General features: G+C 61.5%; 1 protein-coding gene across 2 annotated transcripts in view; it reads left to right on the top strand.

Annotated features, from left to right (window-relative positions):
- The window catches only part of MLLT1 (MLLT1 super elongation complex subunit), a 67662-nt gene extending 54499 nt beyond the window's left edge, over nucleotides 1–13163 (top strand). For both annotated transcript variants that reach the window (XM_030293470.1, XM_030293459.1), the window contains 6 exons: nucleotides 4697–4784; nucleotides 7172–7280; nucleotides 9368–9467; nucleotides 9837–9908; nucleotides 10113–10184; nucleotides 10391–13163. In XM_030293470.1, coding sequence (XP_030149330.1) covers nucleotides 4697–4784; nucleotides 7172–7280; nucleotides 9368–9467; nucleotides 9837–9908; nucleotides 10113–10184; nucleotides 10391–10519 — 570 coding nt within the window. In that variant the 3' untranslated portion in view covers nucleotides 10520–13163. The remainder of the gene's footprint in view (nucleotides 1–4696; nucleotides 4785–7171; nucleotides 7281–9367; nucleotides 9468–9836; nucleotides 9909–10112; nucleotides 10185–10390) is intronic.
- Nucleotides 13164–16174: the final 3011 nt, after the last annotated feature.

The raw sequence follows: 16174 nt of genomic DNA, 5'->3' as shown, positions 1-16174 counted from the left end.
ACTCTGGACACAGGGCTTAGGGGAAGACAGTTCTGGTAGGGCGTGATGGTTTTGTCCTTGAGTTCACGGCTGTCTTCCTTGGGCAGCCCCCTGCACGGGCCAGGGTCCCGGTGGCTGATTGCGTGTCACGTTGCCCCTTTCCTGGCCGCTGCTGGGTCAGTGCCATCGGGGACTCCCTCCCGGTGCCAGTGGGGCGTCCCTGAGCGTCTTCGTCCCGCTCTTTGGCCATTGAGCCTCGGTGGGTTCCGAGGCCTCCCTATACTTCCCACCACCCCCTCCTGTGCACACAGTTTGGATGTTTTCTAAGCACTGGCTGGAGCCCCTCTCTGGGAGCTAGGTCCTGTCACCGTGGGAGGCTCAGGACTCCTGCCACGTCAGCGTTTCTAGGCGGTTCTTAAGGTCACCATCAGAGATGGCTTGAGCCACAAAGCAGCCAGTAGGCAGACTGTTGCCTGCGGAGCCAGACCTCGCCAGGGTCTCGGGTGGCAGCCCATCTCCGAGTGCTGTTTGGCTCAAGGGGTCAGAGAACAGGTGCTTGGATGGATGGCAGGGGTGGGGGGGCTGAGTATCACCAGCTCCAGCCCACAGTGCCCTTTTGTTGTTTCTTTTCTTTTTTTCCTTTTCTTTTTTTTCCTTTTCTTTTCCTTTTTTTTCTTTCTTCTTTCTTTCTTTCTTTCTTTCTTTCTTTCTTCTCTCTCTCTCTCTCTCTCTCTCTCTCTCTCTTTCTTCCTTCCTTCCTTCCTTCCTTCTCCTTCCTTCCTTCCTTTTCCTTCCTTTCCTTCCTTTTCCTTCCTTTTCCTTCCTTCCTTCCTTCCTTCCTTCCTTCCTTCCTTCCTTCCTTCCTTCCTTATGAAATTTATTGTCAAATTGGTTTCCATACCACCCAGGGCTCATCCCAACAGGTGCCCTCCTTAATGCCCATCACCCACCCTCCCCTCCCTCCCACCCCCCATCAACCCTCAGTTTATTCTCAGTTTTCAAGAGTCTCTTATGCTTTGGCTCCCTCCCTCTCTAACCTTTTTGTTTTGTTTTGTTTTCCTTCCCCTCCCCCATGGTCTTCTGTTAAGTTTCTCAGGATCCACATAAGAGTGAAAACAATATGGTGTCTATCTTTCCCTGTATGACTTATTTCACTTAGCATAATACCCTTCAGTTCCATCCACATTGCTACAAAAGGCCAAATTTCATTCTTTCTCATTGCCAAATAGTATTCTATTGTGTATATAAACCACATCTTCTTTATCCATTCGTCAGTTGATGGACATTTAGGCTCTTTCCATAATTTGGCTATTGTTGAAAGTGCTGCTATAAACATTGGGGTACAAGTGCCCCTATGCATCAGCACTCCTGTGTCCCTTGGGTCAATTCCTAGCAGTGCTGTTGCTGGGTCATAGGGTAGATCTATTTTTAATTTTTTGAGGAACCTCCACACTGTCCCTTTTGTGTTTATGAATCCCCATTCACTCTCAGGGGCAGAAGGCTTGCCTTCCAGTGTGGCTTCTCAGAGCTCCACAGGGACTTTGACAGTGGCTCCCAGAGACGAAGCCATGGGTGGATGGTGTCAGCAACACCGATGTCTTGAGCGTGTGGCTCCTAGGGGCAGGCTGTGGAGGCGATGATTGAGCCTGTGGGTAACAGTGCATCCCACCAGCTTAGGGACACACACACACACACACACACACACACACACACAGGACTGGCAGTGCCGTGTGCCCAGCACTTGTCACACCCAGAAGGCACTGTCCCTCTTTTCTATCCCAGGTGCTTTTAAGCGAGGCCGTTCTGCACCCGGGGCTGGCGGACCTGCATTGGGAAGAGGCGGGGGCCTCCCCCGGCACCCCACCTGAGCTGCATGTTGTGTCCTGCCCCAGTGACCACACTGCCATCCTGGTGTGGTCGTCGTGAGCACCTGGGGGCTTCTGCTCAGAGTGGGCTGGCTGGACGCCCAGAGTGGCCCTGGGCTCTGTATCCTGAGAGACTTCTGAATGACAAGGCTTAGCCACTTGAGGTCCACGTGGGCGTGAGACCCAGCCACCAACAGGATGCCAGATCGTGACTGGCTGCCATTTGACAACCCTGGGGTCTCAGTGAGGCACAGATGTCTGGTGGAGGAGGCGAGATAGCCTTCCAGACTCGGGCCTCCTGGGCCTCTCTTGACTGTCTCAGGCCATCGACCCTGGAGTCCACATGGGACGCCGCCACCGGAAAGCTCTGACCAGTGTGTGGACCCTGAGTCGCCTCTCCCCTTAGCCCTCAGAGGTAGCTGGGCAGCTCTTTGTCTGAGTCCCTGGGCCGAGCTCCTCAGCTCCTCCAGTGGCTTTTCTGTGGTCTCTTTGGTCCATGGGGTTCCTGAGCCAGTGGCTCCCATCCAGTCACGGCCCAGGAGGCCCTCTGTCCTCCCTCTGGACACTCCATGTGGCCTGAGCACCAGGACACTTTGCAGCGCTCACAGTGACCTCCTGTGCACTTCTGACCCACACCTGCTCTGGGCTGTCTTAGCTGAAACCATTTCTGGGCTCCCTTTCCCTGCCCTCTGGGCTAGCGTGGGAGGAAGAGGGACAGGTCCTCCTGAGAAGCACGTCCGACTGCTCGGCAGGGACACCACCAGTGCTCGCCTGTTCTGACACAGGGTCCAGGCTGGCCTCTTGGGGGCTCCCCGTGTCCAGAGTCTGCCGACCCGTCTCCCCACCGGGCGCTGCCGCCACCCCTGGTCTAGCACGTGGCCCTGCTGTTCTGTGCCCGCCCCACAGCCCCTGCTGCTCTCACGTCCCTGGCCCAGTCCTGCCCGAGGCCTGTGCCCCAGAGGTCCGTTGGCACAGTTGGCGTTGACCTCCATGTGCTAGCATCCGGCACACACACACCTGTACACACTGAGCAGAGGCCGGCACACTCGCTCTTTCACAGATCGGGAAACTGAGGCTTAAAACTGGGGATGCTGGTGAGAAAGCTAGGGTCAGAATGCAACACCCCTGGGCCAGAATAAGAACTCGGGGTCTACGTGCCGGAGGCGCCTTGCGGCTCCAGGCCCAGCTGGGCCCCTTGCTGGGGGTCGTGGGGTCACGCTGGTCTGGATGGCCCCTCTTCGGTGGTCAGTGCTTGATGGCAGTCCAGGCCGGGTTTCCCCAGGGAGGGCTTCCCAGAGAACATCGTTGGCCAGTGTGAAGGTGGGTGAGTAGGGGACATCAGTAGGGGTGCGTTGGGAAGGTGGGAGTGGGTTCTGGAAGACTGTGGCAAACCCTGGAGGACTCACTCCTTTAACTCATCAGGTGCAAAGTATTCTGTCCCCGGGGCAGCCTGGATCACTCATGGGTCTGTAGAGGAGGAGACTTGTGCCTTCCTAGGGCCCCTTGCATGGGCTGGGGCCCGCCCCTGGTCCACAGACCATCTAGAGGGGCTGTCCTCTGCCCCAACAGGTCAGGGGCTCTTCTGGGCTCTTCACTCCCGAGACACCTGCGCAGATGCCGCTGGGTGCCTCTGCCCGTCTCCCGGCCCCCTCCCTCCTCTTGACAAGGGGAGGTGCTTGATCCCAGGTGCTGAAGCTGTCATTTCCTTCAGAGGATCCTGAGGCCAGAGGGCTGGATAGCCCGTCCCGAGGACAGCCTTGCTGGTCTCAGGCAGTACCCCCCCATGCATTGGGGGCACTCTGGGCCAAGGCAGACCTTCTGAGCTCTGGACTATGCTCTTATGCCCTTTGGGGCCTGTGCCCCCTGGCCCACGCTTACCATGCTGCCCCTTTGGAGTAGCTTGTGGGCAGAAAGCAAGGGCCTGGGAACAGACGCTGCCCCTGTTCTGGCGCAGCACTGTGTGGCACGGCCGGAGGCCCCTGCCACGAGCATGCATGCGTCTGAAGCAAATGGTCCCTATCCAGGTCCCTGTCCACCAAGAGAGGCGCAACCCCCAGGCATCTTAACCACCCCCCCACCTCCCATCCTACCTACCATCTAGTGTCCTCTTTTGGCTTTTACTGCCCCCTGGTGGCTGAGTTTGGGGTGGCTGACTGCAAAAAGGAAAGAGGAAGGGGTGTGACTGGCCGGCTCTGCGCGTGACAGGCCACCGTGTCCTCACCTGCTGGTCATGTGCACACATGCTCGTCATGACCTCAGGTGCCCGGTGGATGACAGCACGTGGCAGGAAGACGCCTTTTGATCATGCGTCAGCCTTGGGATGGGCTGTGAGGAACGGGCAGGATGAGAAAGGGGTCTCTGCACCCACCTTTCTTGTCCAGACCCTTCAGCTGTGCCCTGTGACGGCACCACCACCGCCCACACCAGCTGGGGCATGCTGTCACCAGAGGAAGGCCCACAAACAGAGGAGCGCCCCCTGCCCTGCATCAACGGCTTGTCTAGTTCCTTGTCCCCCTGCCCAGGCAGGTGTGATCTGGAGCTTCTCATGGAACTACTAGAAAGTTCAAGTCCCTCAGTGGGAAAAGAAAAGTCCTGCGTTGCATTTTGAATGCTAACCGGTGTCCTGGGGCTGAGGGGGAGCCGGGAGCTGGGCCATCCGTGGAGCCCAGCTCATGTGTGCCTTAGGCAGGGGGTGCTGGGGTCTGGCGCCTCGGCGAGCTTCGGAGTCGGGGTCTGGGCCGAGACTCGGTGAAGGCCAGAGGCATTCATCGCCCGCTCGTTCCCCTCGGACTGAAAGAGTCTCCTTGTCTCCTCTCCCACTGTCCCGCCCGTCCCTGTTGTCGCGGGTGAAGTCTGCCCAGTCGAGCCCGTCCAACTCCAGCTCCAGCTCCGACTCCAGCTCCGACTCGGATTTCGAGCCGTCTCAGAACCACAGTCAAGGTGCGTGGTGCACGAGGAAGGGAGTTTTCTTGTGCAAAAGCAGCTGCCGCCCACCTGGAGCCAGTAGGGCGCTGGGTTTGGGACTGAATCCGAGTGGTTCGCGACGGTCTCCTCCACGTGACCGACTCACATGGGGGCTGATCCCCGCCTGAGCATCGGCACACCCATGTCTCAACGCTGCTACCCCTGCCATAAAAGTTCACTGACAGCATCCTGGGAGCAGGGGTGGTGGGAAAGGGTGGGGGAGCCCCACACCTGGGCTGCCTTGCCCTGGACTGTTCCAGGACTGGCCCCCGGAGATCCGCAGACCTGGGTTTTTGGAAGCTCAGGGGATCCGTATGAAAGAACAAAACAGAAGCAGGTCCCCTGACCACCAGCCAGGTGTGAGAGGTGCTGCCCTTTCTGGTGGTCTTTCGTCTTTGGGGTCAGTCTCTGGGGCCCTCGGGTCTGCCCAGCTGTGTGACAAAGGCTTCGAGCCTTGCTGATGAGGTGCTGCTGCTGGTGGGCCTCTGGAGGAGGGTCCCTTTCTCTTCCTTCCTTCCTTCCTTCCTTCCTTCCTTCCTTCCTTCCTTCCTTCCTTCCTTCCTTCCTTCCTTCGAGCAGCCCATCCCAGATAGACCACTGTTTCCTCTGCCCCCCCATCCACATCCTCCCCCTCCCCCATCCCTGTCATCACCCCACCCTGCCCTAGTCCTCACCCCCATTCTCCCATTCCCCATCTCCGTCCTCACCCCACCCCTGCTCCAGTTTTCACCCCATCCTCCCACTCCCCATCCCTATCCTCACCTCACCCCTGCTCCAGTCTTCACCACCATCCCCACCCCTCCCCCATCCTCACCCCACCCCAATCCTCACCCCCATCCTCACCCCTCCCCCATCCCTATCCTCATCCCACCCCTGCCCCAGTCCTCACCCCCATCTTCACCCCCCCATCCCCGTCCTCACCCCACCCCTGCCCATCCTCACCCCATCCTCCCCCTCCCCTATCCACGTCCTCACCCCACCCCTGCCCCAGTCTTCACCCCCACCCCTCCCCCATCCCTATCCTCACCCCACCCCATCCCTGTCCTCACCCCACCCCTGCCCCAGTCTTCACCCCCACCCCTCCCCCATCCCTATCCTCACCCCACCCCTGCCTCAGTCCTCACCCCTCCCCATCCCTGTCCTCACCCCACCCTTGCCCCAGTCTTCACCCCCATCCTTACCCTACCCCCGCTCCCATTCTCTCCCCCACCCCAGCAAAGCTCTTCGTGGATGGGGCAGGATAGGTTCTGCTCTTGCTTCGTAATTTGGCTGATACTCAGGCTCAGACCCCAGCAGTCTGCATTTCCGTCTTCCCTCATGCCTTCGGGGAGGCTTGGTGGAAGAGGGCATAAGGCCCACTTGGCTGCCCCAGAGCAGGGAGGGCCTTCCTTGGGTGCAGGGTGGGTCTCGGGGCCCCAGCCCACACACACGGTGCTGAGGTGAGGGCAGCAAGGGGCCCACCCTCAAACTGGAACCATTACTTCTGCTGAACTGGGCCAAGATTTTCCTGCCCCCACAGCCTAGAATCCTTTTTTCAAGGGTTGGGGAGAGCTGGGGAGTGGATCGTGGGGGGGGGTGGGGTAGGGTATGGCCTGCCTGGAATTCAGACTTGCAGTCGCTGAGGGGAATGGGGGATGGGATGCTCAAAGCCCACACTCGCTCCAAGGGTTCTTATCTATGGGGAAGGGAGGGGGAACCTGCCCGAGCGGGATCATGTGACCAAGGTAATTGAGGGCTTTGTGTCCCTCTGTTGCCTTGGTAACAGGAATATAAACCAAGATGCCGACTGTAGGGGACTGGAACTGTGGGCCTCTGGAGAGAGGAGCGGACGGTTGGCCCAGAGCAGCGGAGGGGGTTGCTGAGGGGCTGGGCAGGCCGGCGTAGGGGCGCAGGCTGCCCGGGAGGGTTCTGTGCCCCCGGCTCTGGCTGCCTTGCCCTCCCAGGCCGGGGCTGGCTTGCCGAGACTCCAGGCAGAGGCTGTGCTCCCCACACCCGGAGCAGAGGAGGGCTGCCCCTCAGCCTGGGCGATGGAGGGGCCCTGCAGTCCCGCTGCAGGCCAGGGGCCAGAGGCCTGCGAGCAGGGCCAGGGGCCAGAAGCCTGCGAGCAGGGCCAGGAAGGTAGGGGGTGGGGAGCCAGGGGGTCCCTCAGGAAGGGGGTGGCCACGGGGGTAGCTCTTGGAGGCGGGTGGCAGACCTCAGGTGGCCGGAGGGACCTCCGAGGCAGGTTTGTGTGGGTGTGTTTGGGGGTCACGGTTTCGAGAAGGGCCGCGTGGCCCCGGGCGTGCAGGGGAACCTGTGGAGTGCAGGCAGAGCCCTGATCCTGCTTCTGTCCCCTTGCCTGCCTCCCCTGCTGCCCTCCCCAGGCCCCCTGCGCTCCATGGTGGAGGACCTGCAGTCGGAGGAATCCGACGAAGACGACTCTTCGTCGGGCGAGGAGGCCTCTGGGAAGACCAATGCTGGGAGGGACTCCAGGTGCCTGGGCCCTCGGGGAGCGAGCAGGGCGGGTGAGGGGGCGAGGAGGCGGGGCCGGGCTGAGCGTGTCCCCGGAGCACCCCACCCGAGGCACCCCTGGGGGCTGCGTGCTCTCTCAGTTCCACCAAGCTGTGGCTCCCGAGGTGCCTGCTGGGCAGGGAGGGCAGGGAGGGCAGGGAGGGAGGTCCAGTCACCAGCCGAGAGGGGAGTGAGGCAGCGCACAGCAGCCTGACGGCCGGTTCAGGGTGTAGGGGGAGGCTCGTTCCTCTGCTTTCGGGCCAGGGGGCCGCTTCCCCCTCACCCTTCTGCCCCTGCGTGGCCCGGGGTGAGGGCGGCCCGGAAACCGTCCTGGGACCGGCACACACCCCAGCGTGGGGAGCTGCTGTGGCTGCCTGCTGGCTTAGGGAGGGTGACATCTGTCCTTTCCTCAGAGCGGGGTGAGCTGAGGCTCCTCCTTTGGGTGCCCCCGGACCCTTGGAGCGGGCCCACCTCAGGGATGGCTGTGTGTTCTTAGCCTGCAGCCCAGAGCAAATGCCGGCCTCGGCGCCAGGCCTGCAGAACGGGCAGACCCGGGAGCCAGCGGCCCTGTCTTGATATAGGCCCTCCTGCCTGGGAGGCCAAGACCTCGCGACCTCAGTGGCTCATCTTTCAGATGGGCTGGGCATTGGGTCTGCACCCAGCGGGCTCAGGGACGCCCAACGGGTGCTTGCCGTGGCGCTGTTAGTCATGCCGGTTAAGCCCGCCGCCCAGAGTTGCGTCCGAGAGAGTCCTTAAACGGGCTCTTGCGTTTGCCGGCACCCTCCAGGTAAGGGAAACCGGGGCGCGGGCAGGGGGGATGACGGGAATGACCGCCCGGTGTGCTGGCAGTGCGCGGCCCTGGGAGCGGGATGCTGAGAGCTCTAACACGTGTCAGTCCGGTCCTGAGGGGCTCCCGGCACAGCACGGGGACCGGATGTGCAGAAGGGCCTTTAGTGTCCTTTTCAGGGGCTTCCTGGGGCTCCAGGGAAGGGGTCACGCTGGCACTGTGGCTGCTTGGGGTGAGCTGACAGAGCCCCACCTTATTCCCTCTGCTTTCTCGGGAGGTGCTACCTGGTGGGCCCGCAGGCGTGGGGGACACTATAGTGCCACCTGGGCAACGAGGAGACCTCCCGCCGGCCTGTTCCCACCCCCCCCACCCCCCGCCCACGGCAGACCTGCAGCTGCAGGAGTCTGGGAGAGAGCAGGCCCTGGGCCCCCCGAGAACAGCAGGGCCCTGGGGGCTGGTGCTTCTTGTGGGAGAAGCCCCTCTGAGGACAGGACAGCCGTGGCCTTGGAGGAGTGAGGCCAGAGCCCCCAGGGCCAAGGTTCTGGCCACCGTGTACCCGGGTACTTCGTGCGCTGCGTTCTGTGGGGAGGCCTGTTTCAGGCAGAAGGAGAAAGCAGCAGGTGGATGTGCCGTGTGTAGATGTTGGCAGGCCTGGGGGACTCCTCCTGACTATGGCAAGGCCGGGGTGTCCCCAGGGACTGGGGGTCCCGGATGGAGACTCTTCCCACGGATGAGTTCCCTCCACACCTGCTCACTATGCCTCGAGAGACTTTGGAGAGGGCTAAAGGCGACGGACGGGCCGACATATTTTGTGTGAAGAGACGTAGTGAGAGAGATGGGGCTATAGGTTCATGCGTGCTGGGGATTGTGACCCCGAGCCGCCACGCCCTTCCCCTGAGACAGCCTGAATGCTTATTCCCGGGCACAGGGTGCCTGACGTCCCTGCCAGAAGCCTGCCGTCCAGAGGGGGTCAGCTCAGGTGGGAGCCGAGGTTTCACCCTGGGCAGATTGCCGCAGGTGGCTCTGCCTGCAGGGTCACCAGCAGCAGAGCTGAGCTCAGGAGTGAGACCGGCAGACCGACACTGGGCTGTGTGCTGGCCCCGGAGCCCCACGTAGCCCCTCAGAGTGCCAGCGTGCTGCTCTGGGGCTCTGTGCCGAGTGAGGCTGGTCTCCTGGGGTCTAGCGGAGCGCCGAACCAAGAACGAAGGGCAGGATCCGGGAGCGCAGGTCCCCAGAGCAGCAGGTGGCGGGGGCCTGACAGGGTGCTGTGTCCTGTGTTCAGGTTGAGCTTCAGTGACAGTGAAAGTGACAACAGTGCCGACTCCTGCCTGCCCAGCCGGGAGCCGCCTCCCTCCAAGAAGCCGCCCCCACCCAACAGCAAGGTAAGCTGGGGGTTGCCCAGGTGGCCCCCACTCAGAGGAAGAGGAGGAGGAGGAGGTGGTCTGTTGGGCGAGCAGGTCTCTGCTTCAGCCCTCGTGTCCTGGAGGCAGGGCTGCGGGATGTGGACTGTGGTCTCCAAGGAATGGAGACTGAGGGTGGGGGCAGAGGGAGGCTTGGTTCCCCCCAGACCCCAGAGATCTATCTGTTGCCCATGGTTGGCTGCCTTTAGAGTCAGGGTCAGAAGGAGGAGGATAGGAGCCAGCCCCAGGGCTCCAGGCAGGCTCTGGGGGCGGGTGGGAGAGCCTCCAGCGGGCTGGGGGAGGAGGTGAGTGAGGGCAAGAGCTCAGAGCAGATCTGGGTTTGCCCTGCAGGCGTCAGGCCGGAGGAGCCCAGAGTCCTGCAGCAAGCCCGAGAAGATCCTCAAGAGGGGCACCTACGACAAGGTGGACGACTGGGGCCCGGCGGGTGGTGGGAGGGAAGTTCTGGGCCCCCGGAGCTGGACAGACTCCTCTGGCCTGTGCCCTGTCCCGGCCTCACCCAGGGGTGCCTGCGGCCTTCCTCTTTCCCGCGCCCTGGGCCCAGATGGGTGGGACTGTGGGCAGGGTGGCGCTGCGGCCACCGGCTGAGCGCCCCTCCGTCACCCCCAGGCCTACACGGATGAGCTGGTGGAGCTGCACCGGAGGCTGATGGCCCTGAGGGAGCGCAACGTGCTGCAACAGGTGCGGGGACCCCCCGCGGTTCTCTCAGATGCGTCTGGGGCACGGGGTGCCCTGGAGGCGTGCATGCTGCGGGACATTCCCTGGGAGCCCTGCTCCTCCTCCTCTCCCTCAGAGCCTGACAGGGGGCGGGGTGAGGGGTGAGGGCCACCCCAGCCCCAGACCAGCCTCCTGCTCTCTTAAGCCACCTGCCCTGCCCCATCTTCCAGATCGTGAACCTGATCGAGGAGACCGGCCACTTCAACGTCACCAACACCACCTTTGACTTTGATCTCTTCTCCCTGGACGAGACTACCGTGCGTAAGCTGCAGAGCTACCTGGAGGCCGTGGCCACATGACCCTGGGCCGGGTGCCGGGCCCTCTTCACCGGGGGCCCCGGGAGGCCACGCCCAGGCCCCGCCTTCCTTCTTCTCTCTCGACTCACCCACCCGCAGCACTGCCTTAGTGACCGCCCTGTCCTCGGCCCGCACGGCCAGCTGCACTTTCCTCGTCGGCTCCCGGCCCCCCCTCCCCACCACCGGATCGGGAGCCCTGAGGCTGAGGGGGGGCAGGCCGGCGCCGCTGCTCCCCAACACTCAGGGGCCGTCACCTGGGCCCCCCTCGGAAAGCAGCTTGTGTTGAAGGCAGCACCAGGCCTCACTTCAGCAGGGGAGGAAACGTGGCCCGCGGTGGGGGCCCCGCTCCGCCGCAGGACACATGGCATGGTTTCACTGCCCTGGCCTCTCTGAGCAGCCGGGGCACTGCCTCCAGCCTCCCCCAACGGTTCCCACACACCCACCGTGCCCAGGGCCGCGCCAGGCCGGGTGCAGTCCCCCGCGGGCTCTCACTGTGCTGGGACTCTGTCTGTACAGTTCTCTCTCTAGCGTATGTGTATGCACTGTAGGTACCAGAGCGGTTTCCGGGTGTGCGTTTCCGTGGCAGCAGTGCACGTGGGGGGTGGGGGGTGAGTAAGGCGGGACTTTTAGGTTAAGACGTTCCCACTGGTCTTGTCGCGGGGCCGGAGGCCCAGCTGGAGCATCGCCGGCGCCTCTAAGAGGCGAGGGGAGGACTCGCCCTTCGCGGCTCCAAGGATGTCTCGTCGTCCCGTGGCCCGGAGGACCCAGCCGAGGGCCGGCGAACACTACGACGGGGCAGCGGGTCCTCGGCACCCAGGGGCCTCCGCGCACTTGGCGCCTGGTCAGACCGGCGGCCGCCTCCAGGAGCAGACCTCCTGGCCTCCACCAGCCACGGGCCATGTCGTGTGTTGCCCCCCACGGCTCGTCTTCTTCCTCCTTCCATGGGTCCTCTTCCTCCTCTCTGTCGTTGGAGTCTTCGAACTTTGAAAAAATGAGCTTTTGCCAAATAAGACGAGATAGTTTGTGGAGTTTTTTGAGGAGCGTCAGGACTTAGAGCCAGCCCCTCGAGCCAGGGCCCAGCCGGCAGCAGGCCCTCCCGGGCACCCCTCTCTTGGTTCGGGCCTGGCCGTGCCACCCCTTCAAGTCAACGCCAGTCCAGAGACCTGACTCCTCGCATGCCTGAGACTCTCCGAGGGCCAAGCTGGCTCCCCACCCTCTCAGCCAGAATGCCCTCATGGGGTTAGCCCACCCTGGGTGGGGCTCCTGGGGGCTGGGGTCCTGTTTGCTCAGCCTCTAATCCCCCAGTGCCCCCGCCCTGACTTGTGTGGGGGGAAAGGACCAGGGCCCCGAGGTGGGCTCACCCTCTCTCCCCAGCCCACCCTCAGAGGGCCTCTCCTCCCCGCCTGTCGGGAGCTCCGATGCGGGGAGTGCCAAGCTCCCCTTCCCTGTGGTTCCCGACTAGTGTGTCCCCGATTCCGTCTGTCAGGCAGACCCTAAACACTCCCTGGGGAGACCTGCCTCCAAGGTTTCCCCAAATTTCAGCCTCCCTGGTGAAATCCCCAGAACTTGCCGGGAAGGCCCGAGAACTTTCAGAGGAAACCGCCACGACTCCTCGCCATCTGCTCTGATTCTCTCCTGACCCCACTGCCTTGAGGTATTAGGAAGAGGGCGGGCCTGTGTGGCAGGCTCCGTGCCGTCACCGTCCCCTTCCCCAGGCAGGCCAACAATACTCCAAAGTGGGGCACCTCTCTTCTCTGGAAACTCTAAGACAGTGGACAGAAGGAACTAGCCTGACGTGGGCTATGTGAAAGGCAGCAGCTGCCCGGCCCTCTGCACAGAGGCTGCTGGGGGCCATGGCCGGGAGCCTGAGCCCCAGGGCGCCAGCCCTTCCCCTTCCGGAGCATCTCCTGGGAAGGGCCACAGGCCCTCCCGGGCTCCACACCGGACTCGGGCAGCGTTCTTGTCTGGAGCCGGGCTGTCCCCAGGAAGCAGCTGGAGGAAGGCCAGGCTTCGGCCTGCCCTCAGTAGCAGCAGCGTCTGGCCCCTCCTGCTGTTTCTGGGGCCTTCGGAAGCACCAACCCATTTCTCAGTTACCTCCTCTGGCCAGAAGGCCCCAGTGCTGTCCCCCAGAGCTGCTCTGGGTCCAGTGCTGGCCCCATGATCACCTGATGGACGTGCCAGGCAACCAGGGCCTTGACCGCAGCCTTCCCGGCTGCCCCCCTCCCCGGCCCACCCCCAGCTGCCCGGCAGCTGGGCCCACGAGGGCTCTGGGGACGCTTCCATAGGAAGGGGCCGGCACTTTGTGATTGCCGCGTGTTTAGTGTTAAGTCCCCTGCCCCCAGTGCAGATCCCTGTGTTTTGCTCTCTCCTGAACAAAATGTAAACCGACACCTGAAAGCAAAAGGTATCGAATACCTTTCTTGCCCATAAGGGTTTTTACAAAGAATGTGTCTCACTAGGAACTAGGACACTCATCAGCCTGAGACCAACTCCTGGATAAAAGGAATAAAGGAGAATCGTGTTTGTAATAAGTCACAGGATTGTTTCTGTCCTGAATTTTAAACTTTTTGTTAAATTGTGAAATTATGGAGGAGTTTTATAGAAAAAAAAAAGTGAAATAAAGTCAGATGGGAAAGCAGACTTACGCGCAGAGCCTTATGCGTCCGCTTCATTCCCCCTGGTACAACCGGGAAGAGGACAGAGGGCTGGCATCCAGCCTGGGCAGCAGGAGTGGGGATGGGGTCGCGGGGGGGGGGGGGCGGTGAGCAAGGTTAGCATCCTGGAGGAACAGTCGGAACTACTGGAAATCCAAGAGGGGAATGACGGTGGAAAATGTGGCCTCGGGTCTGGCTTTTGACGTGTGTTCTTTTCCTTGGGGGAAGGGGCAGGGTTGGGGTTGAAAGACAAGCCTGACTTCACAGGATGGGAGGATGGGTGGACAGCTAGGTGATAGAAGGTGAGATAGGTAGGAAAATGTGGGTAAAGACCACCTCTGCTGAGAGCTGGGGTGCCCGTCTGCTGGTTTGCCCGCGGTGGGCTCTGCCTAGGACCCCATGTGGCAGGGCTGAGTGAGCCCCGAGGAGACTGAGCTCTTGCGGGGTCCCACGTAAGCGGCCCGGCCACTGCGAAAGTTCCACCCCGCTCTCGGCAGGCGCAAGGGAGACGGCTGGCCATACCGGAACCTCAGGAGCCTTTCTTCTTGGCAGTAGCCAAAATTTCTACTTCCAGCATCAGGGCAATGGCCTCCCCTGCCCTGTCTTTCCTATCGGAGAAAGATTCTGTGAGTCTTCTGGGACAGTTTCTGATCAGAGCTCCCGAAGCAGGATCTGGAGTGGCTCCCACGGCTCCCAGCCCCCACGACGCAGTGAAGGACGACTTGGGGGTAAGAATGCAGCAGGGCTCGCCACAGGCCAGGCGCCGTGCTAAGAAGGACTCGCGGACTCGTCGCAAGCACGGGGTGGTGTGGGTGCTGCTGACAGAGTCCCCACGGGCAGGTGAGGCAGCCCTGGAGAGTCCGCCTCCCTGTGGGATGGCACGTAGGCGCATTTCTGAGACTCAAGCCCAGGCACGTGCTCCTGCAAGTGCGGACGTGTGTCTACGCCTTGTAGCGTCCTCCTCCTTCCCGTGGGTCCATCTGGGATCACGGTCCTTAAGCCTGAGGAATTAGCAGCAGCAGTGAATTCTCTCGGCTTCTGCTCGTGCAAAAAAGACCTCTCTGTTTCATCCTTAGTTCCTAAAGGTGTTTCCGCTAAGTGCAGTTGAGGGTGGGCAGGGGTGTGGCTGTCTGCCTCCTGCCTTTTCTGTTGAGAAGCCAGCACTTTGGTCTCTTGCCTCTTTGAGTCTGGTCTCTGGTGCCTTTAAAGTTTTCTTTTTGTCTTTTAGTGAAAACAGTTTCCATACATTTTGGGGATCTTTTTTCAAGTTCATTTTGAGAGAGAGAGCGGGGGAGGGGCAGAGAGAGAGAGGGAGTCCCAAGCAGGTTCTGCACTGTCACCACAGAGCCCGACCTGGGACTCCAACTCACAAACCCCGAGATCGTGACCTGAGCCGAAATCCAGAGCCAGACGCTCAACCGACTGAGCCACCCAGGCGCCCCGTGATGTGTTTCTTTCATCAATCAGTATGACACCTTTGTCCCTTTTAAAAGCTCTGGCCTTGGATATTTTCAAATCCTACATTTTAAGTTTGTATTTTAGTGATGCAAACTCAAGACCAGTCCGAAGGCTCCAAGGGCACTGCACAGTGAGCAGTGACCCTCATTCCTGGCTTTTCCGTGTCCACTTTCTTACGTGTCCCTGGAGAGCCATCGTCCGCTCACGACCAAGACAGAACTCCTACACCCGCACGCTTTTCCCCCAGGGTATCTCAGCATTCCTTCATTTGGCCGGCCTTCCCCGGTCCCCTGCCGTGACTGCGCATAGCCACCCCCCCCCCCCCCCCCCCGTGCACGGTGCCACCGGGTCTCCAGCTTCCCGGGGCACCCGCCTCGCCCCCCCCCCCCCCGCCTTCTGCCCGCGTGTGTAGGCACCTGCGTGCTTGTGTGTCTGCGAGTCATTTCTGGGAGCCCCTCGTGGAGCACGACACTAGCTTTCGGCAGCGCGTTCTGTCCCCCCGCCCACCGCTTGCCTGTACGCCCACGCCTTGCGTTTACATCAAGCTTCCCCCCGCCCCCCCCCCCCCGGGGCTTCGGGGTGGTTATTCCCTGGGGAGGATACAGGTCTTCGCTCTCCCCTGGTTTCTTCCAGCGACCTAATGTCTTTCCCCCTTTCCCTCCCTCCCTCCGTCCTTCACCCTTCAGTTTGTCCCATCTGGAATCCGTTTCACCATGAGGGAGGGCCCCGGAAGTGATGCGAGGCGCTCCGTCCCCAGCGGCGGACTGACGGTGCTTCCTTCACCTGCACCTGCCGAAACGCCGTTTCTGGTGCATTCCTCCACCCCTGCACGCGTTTCTGTCTGAGCCGGGCTTCCCCTCCTCTGCAGATGTCAGTTACGACCCATCCCTGAGCTTTTAATTACGGCTGCTTTGTAATTTATTCTCTGGTAGATCTACCCTCCCCCCCGCTTCGTTAATTATTCTTCCCTTTTCAGAGTTTCCCCGCACAGGCTTGCATGCTCGCTTTCCTCACGGAACTAAGCAGCCTGAGCTTCAGAGCGTTTTCTTTATCTTGCTGTTCTGAAGTTTCCTGTTAGCATTTTGGTTGCAACCGTAACTGTCGAACGCGTGTTGCCCTGGCGTTTGGTGGGTTCCCGGCGAGGCCTCAGCCGTTCTCTCCAGGTGACTAGGTGACTGCAAACAGCGGTGGGGGGCTGGGGGGTGGGATGTTCCTGCACCGGCTCTGGAGAGGTTTACCCGGCGGTGCAGCGGGATCGGCTTCTCAGGTAGATGGTGCACATTCTCAAAGTGGAGAAAGAAACCTAGGAGCTTCATCAGCCCTGTTTTTGACTTTTCCAGAGTCTTCCGTTCGCAGCCCCTCACCTACCTAGGCACAACTGACCTTTTGTGGCCAGGCAGTTTTTCCTGGTGTGGGGGGCTCCCCTGTGCACTGTGGGTTGTGGGGCAACAGCCCTGACTGGCCTCCCCCCACCGAGCGCCCCCTAGCACCTGCCTGCCTAGTTGGGACAAACCCAAAATGTCCCCTAGACGTTGCCACACATGTT

The sequence above is a fragment of the Lynx canadensis genome, chromosome A2 (genome assembly GCF_007474595.2).
Source record: "Lynx canadensis isolate LIC74 chromosome A2, mLynCan4.pri.v2, whole genome shotgun sequence".
In the NCBI taxonomy this organism is placed as follows: Eukaryota; Metazoa; Chordata; class Mammalia; order Carnivora; family Felidae; genus Lynx; species Lynx canadensis.
Note: the sequence above shows the minus strand (reverse complement) of the source record. Positions and strands in the feature narration are given on the sequence as shown.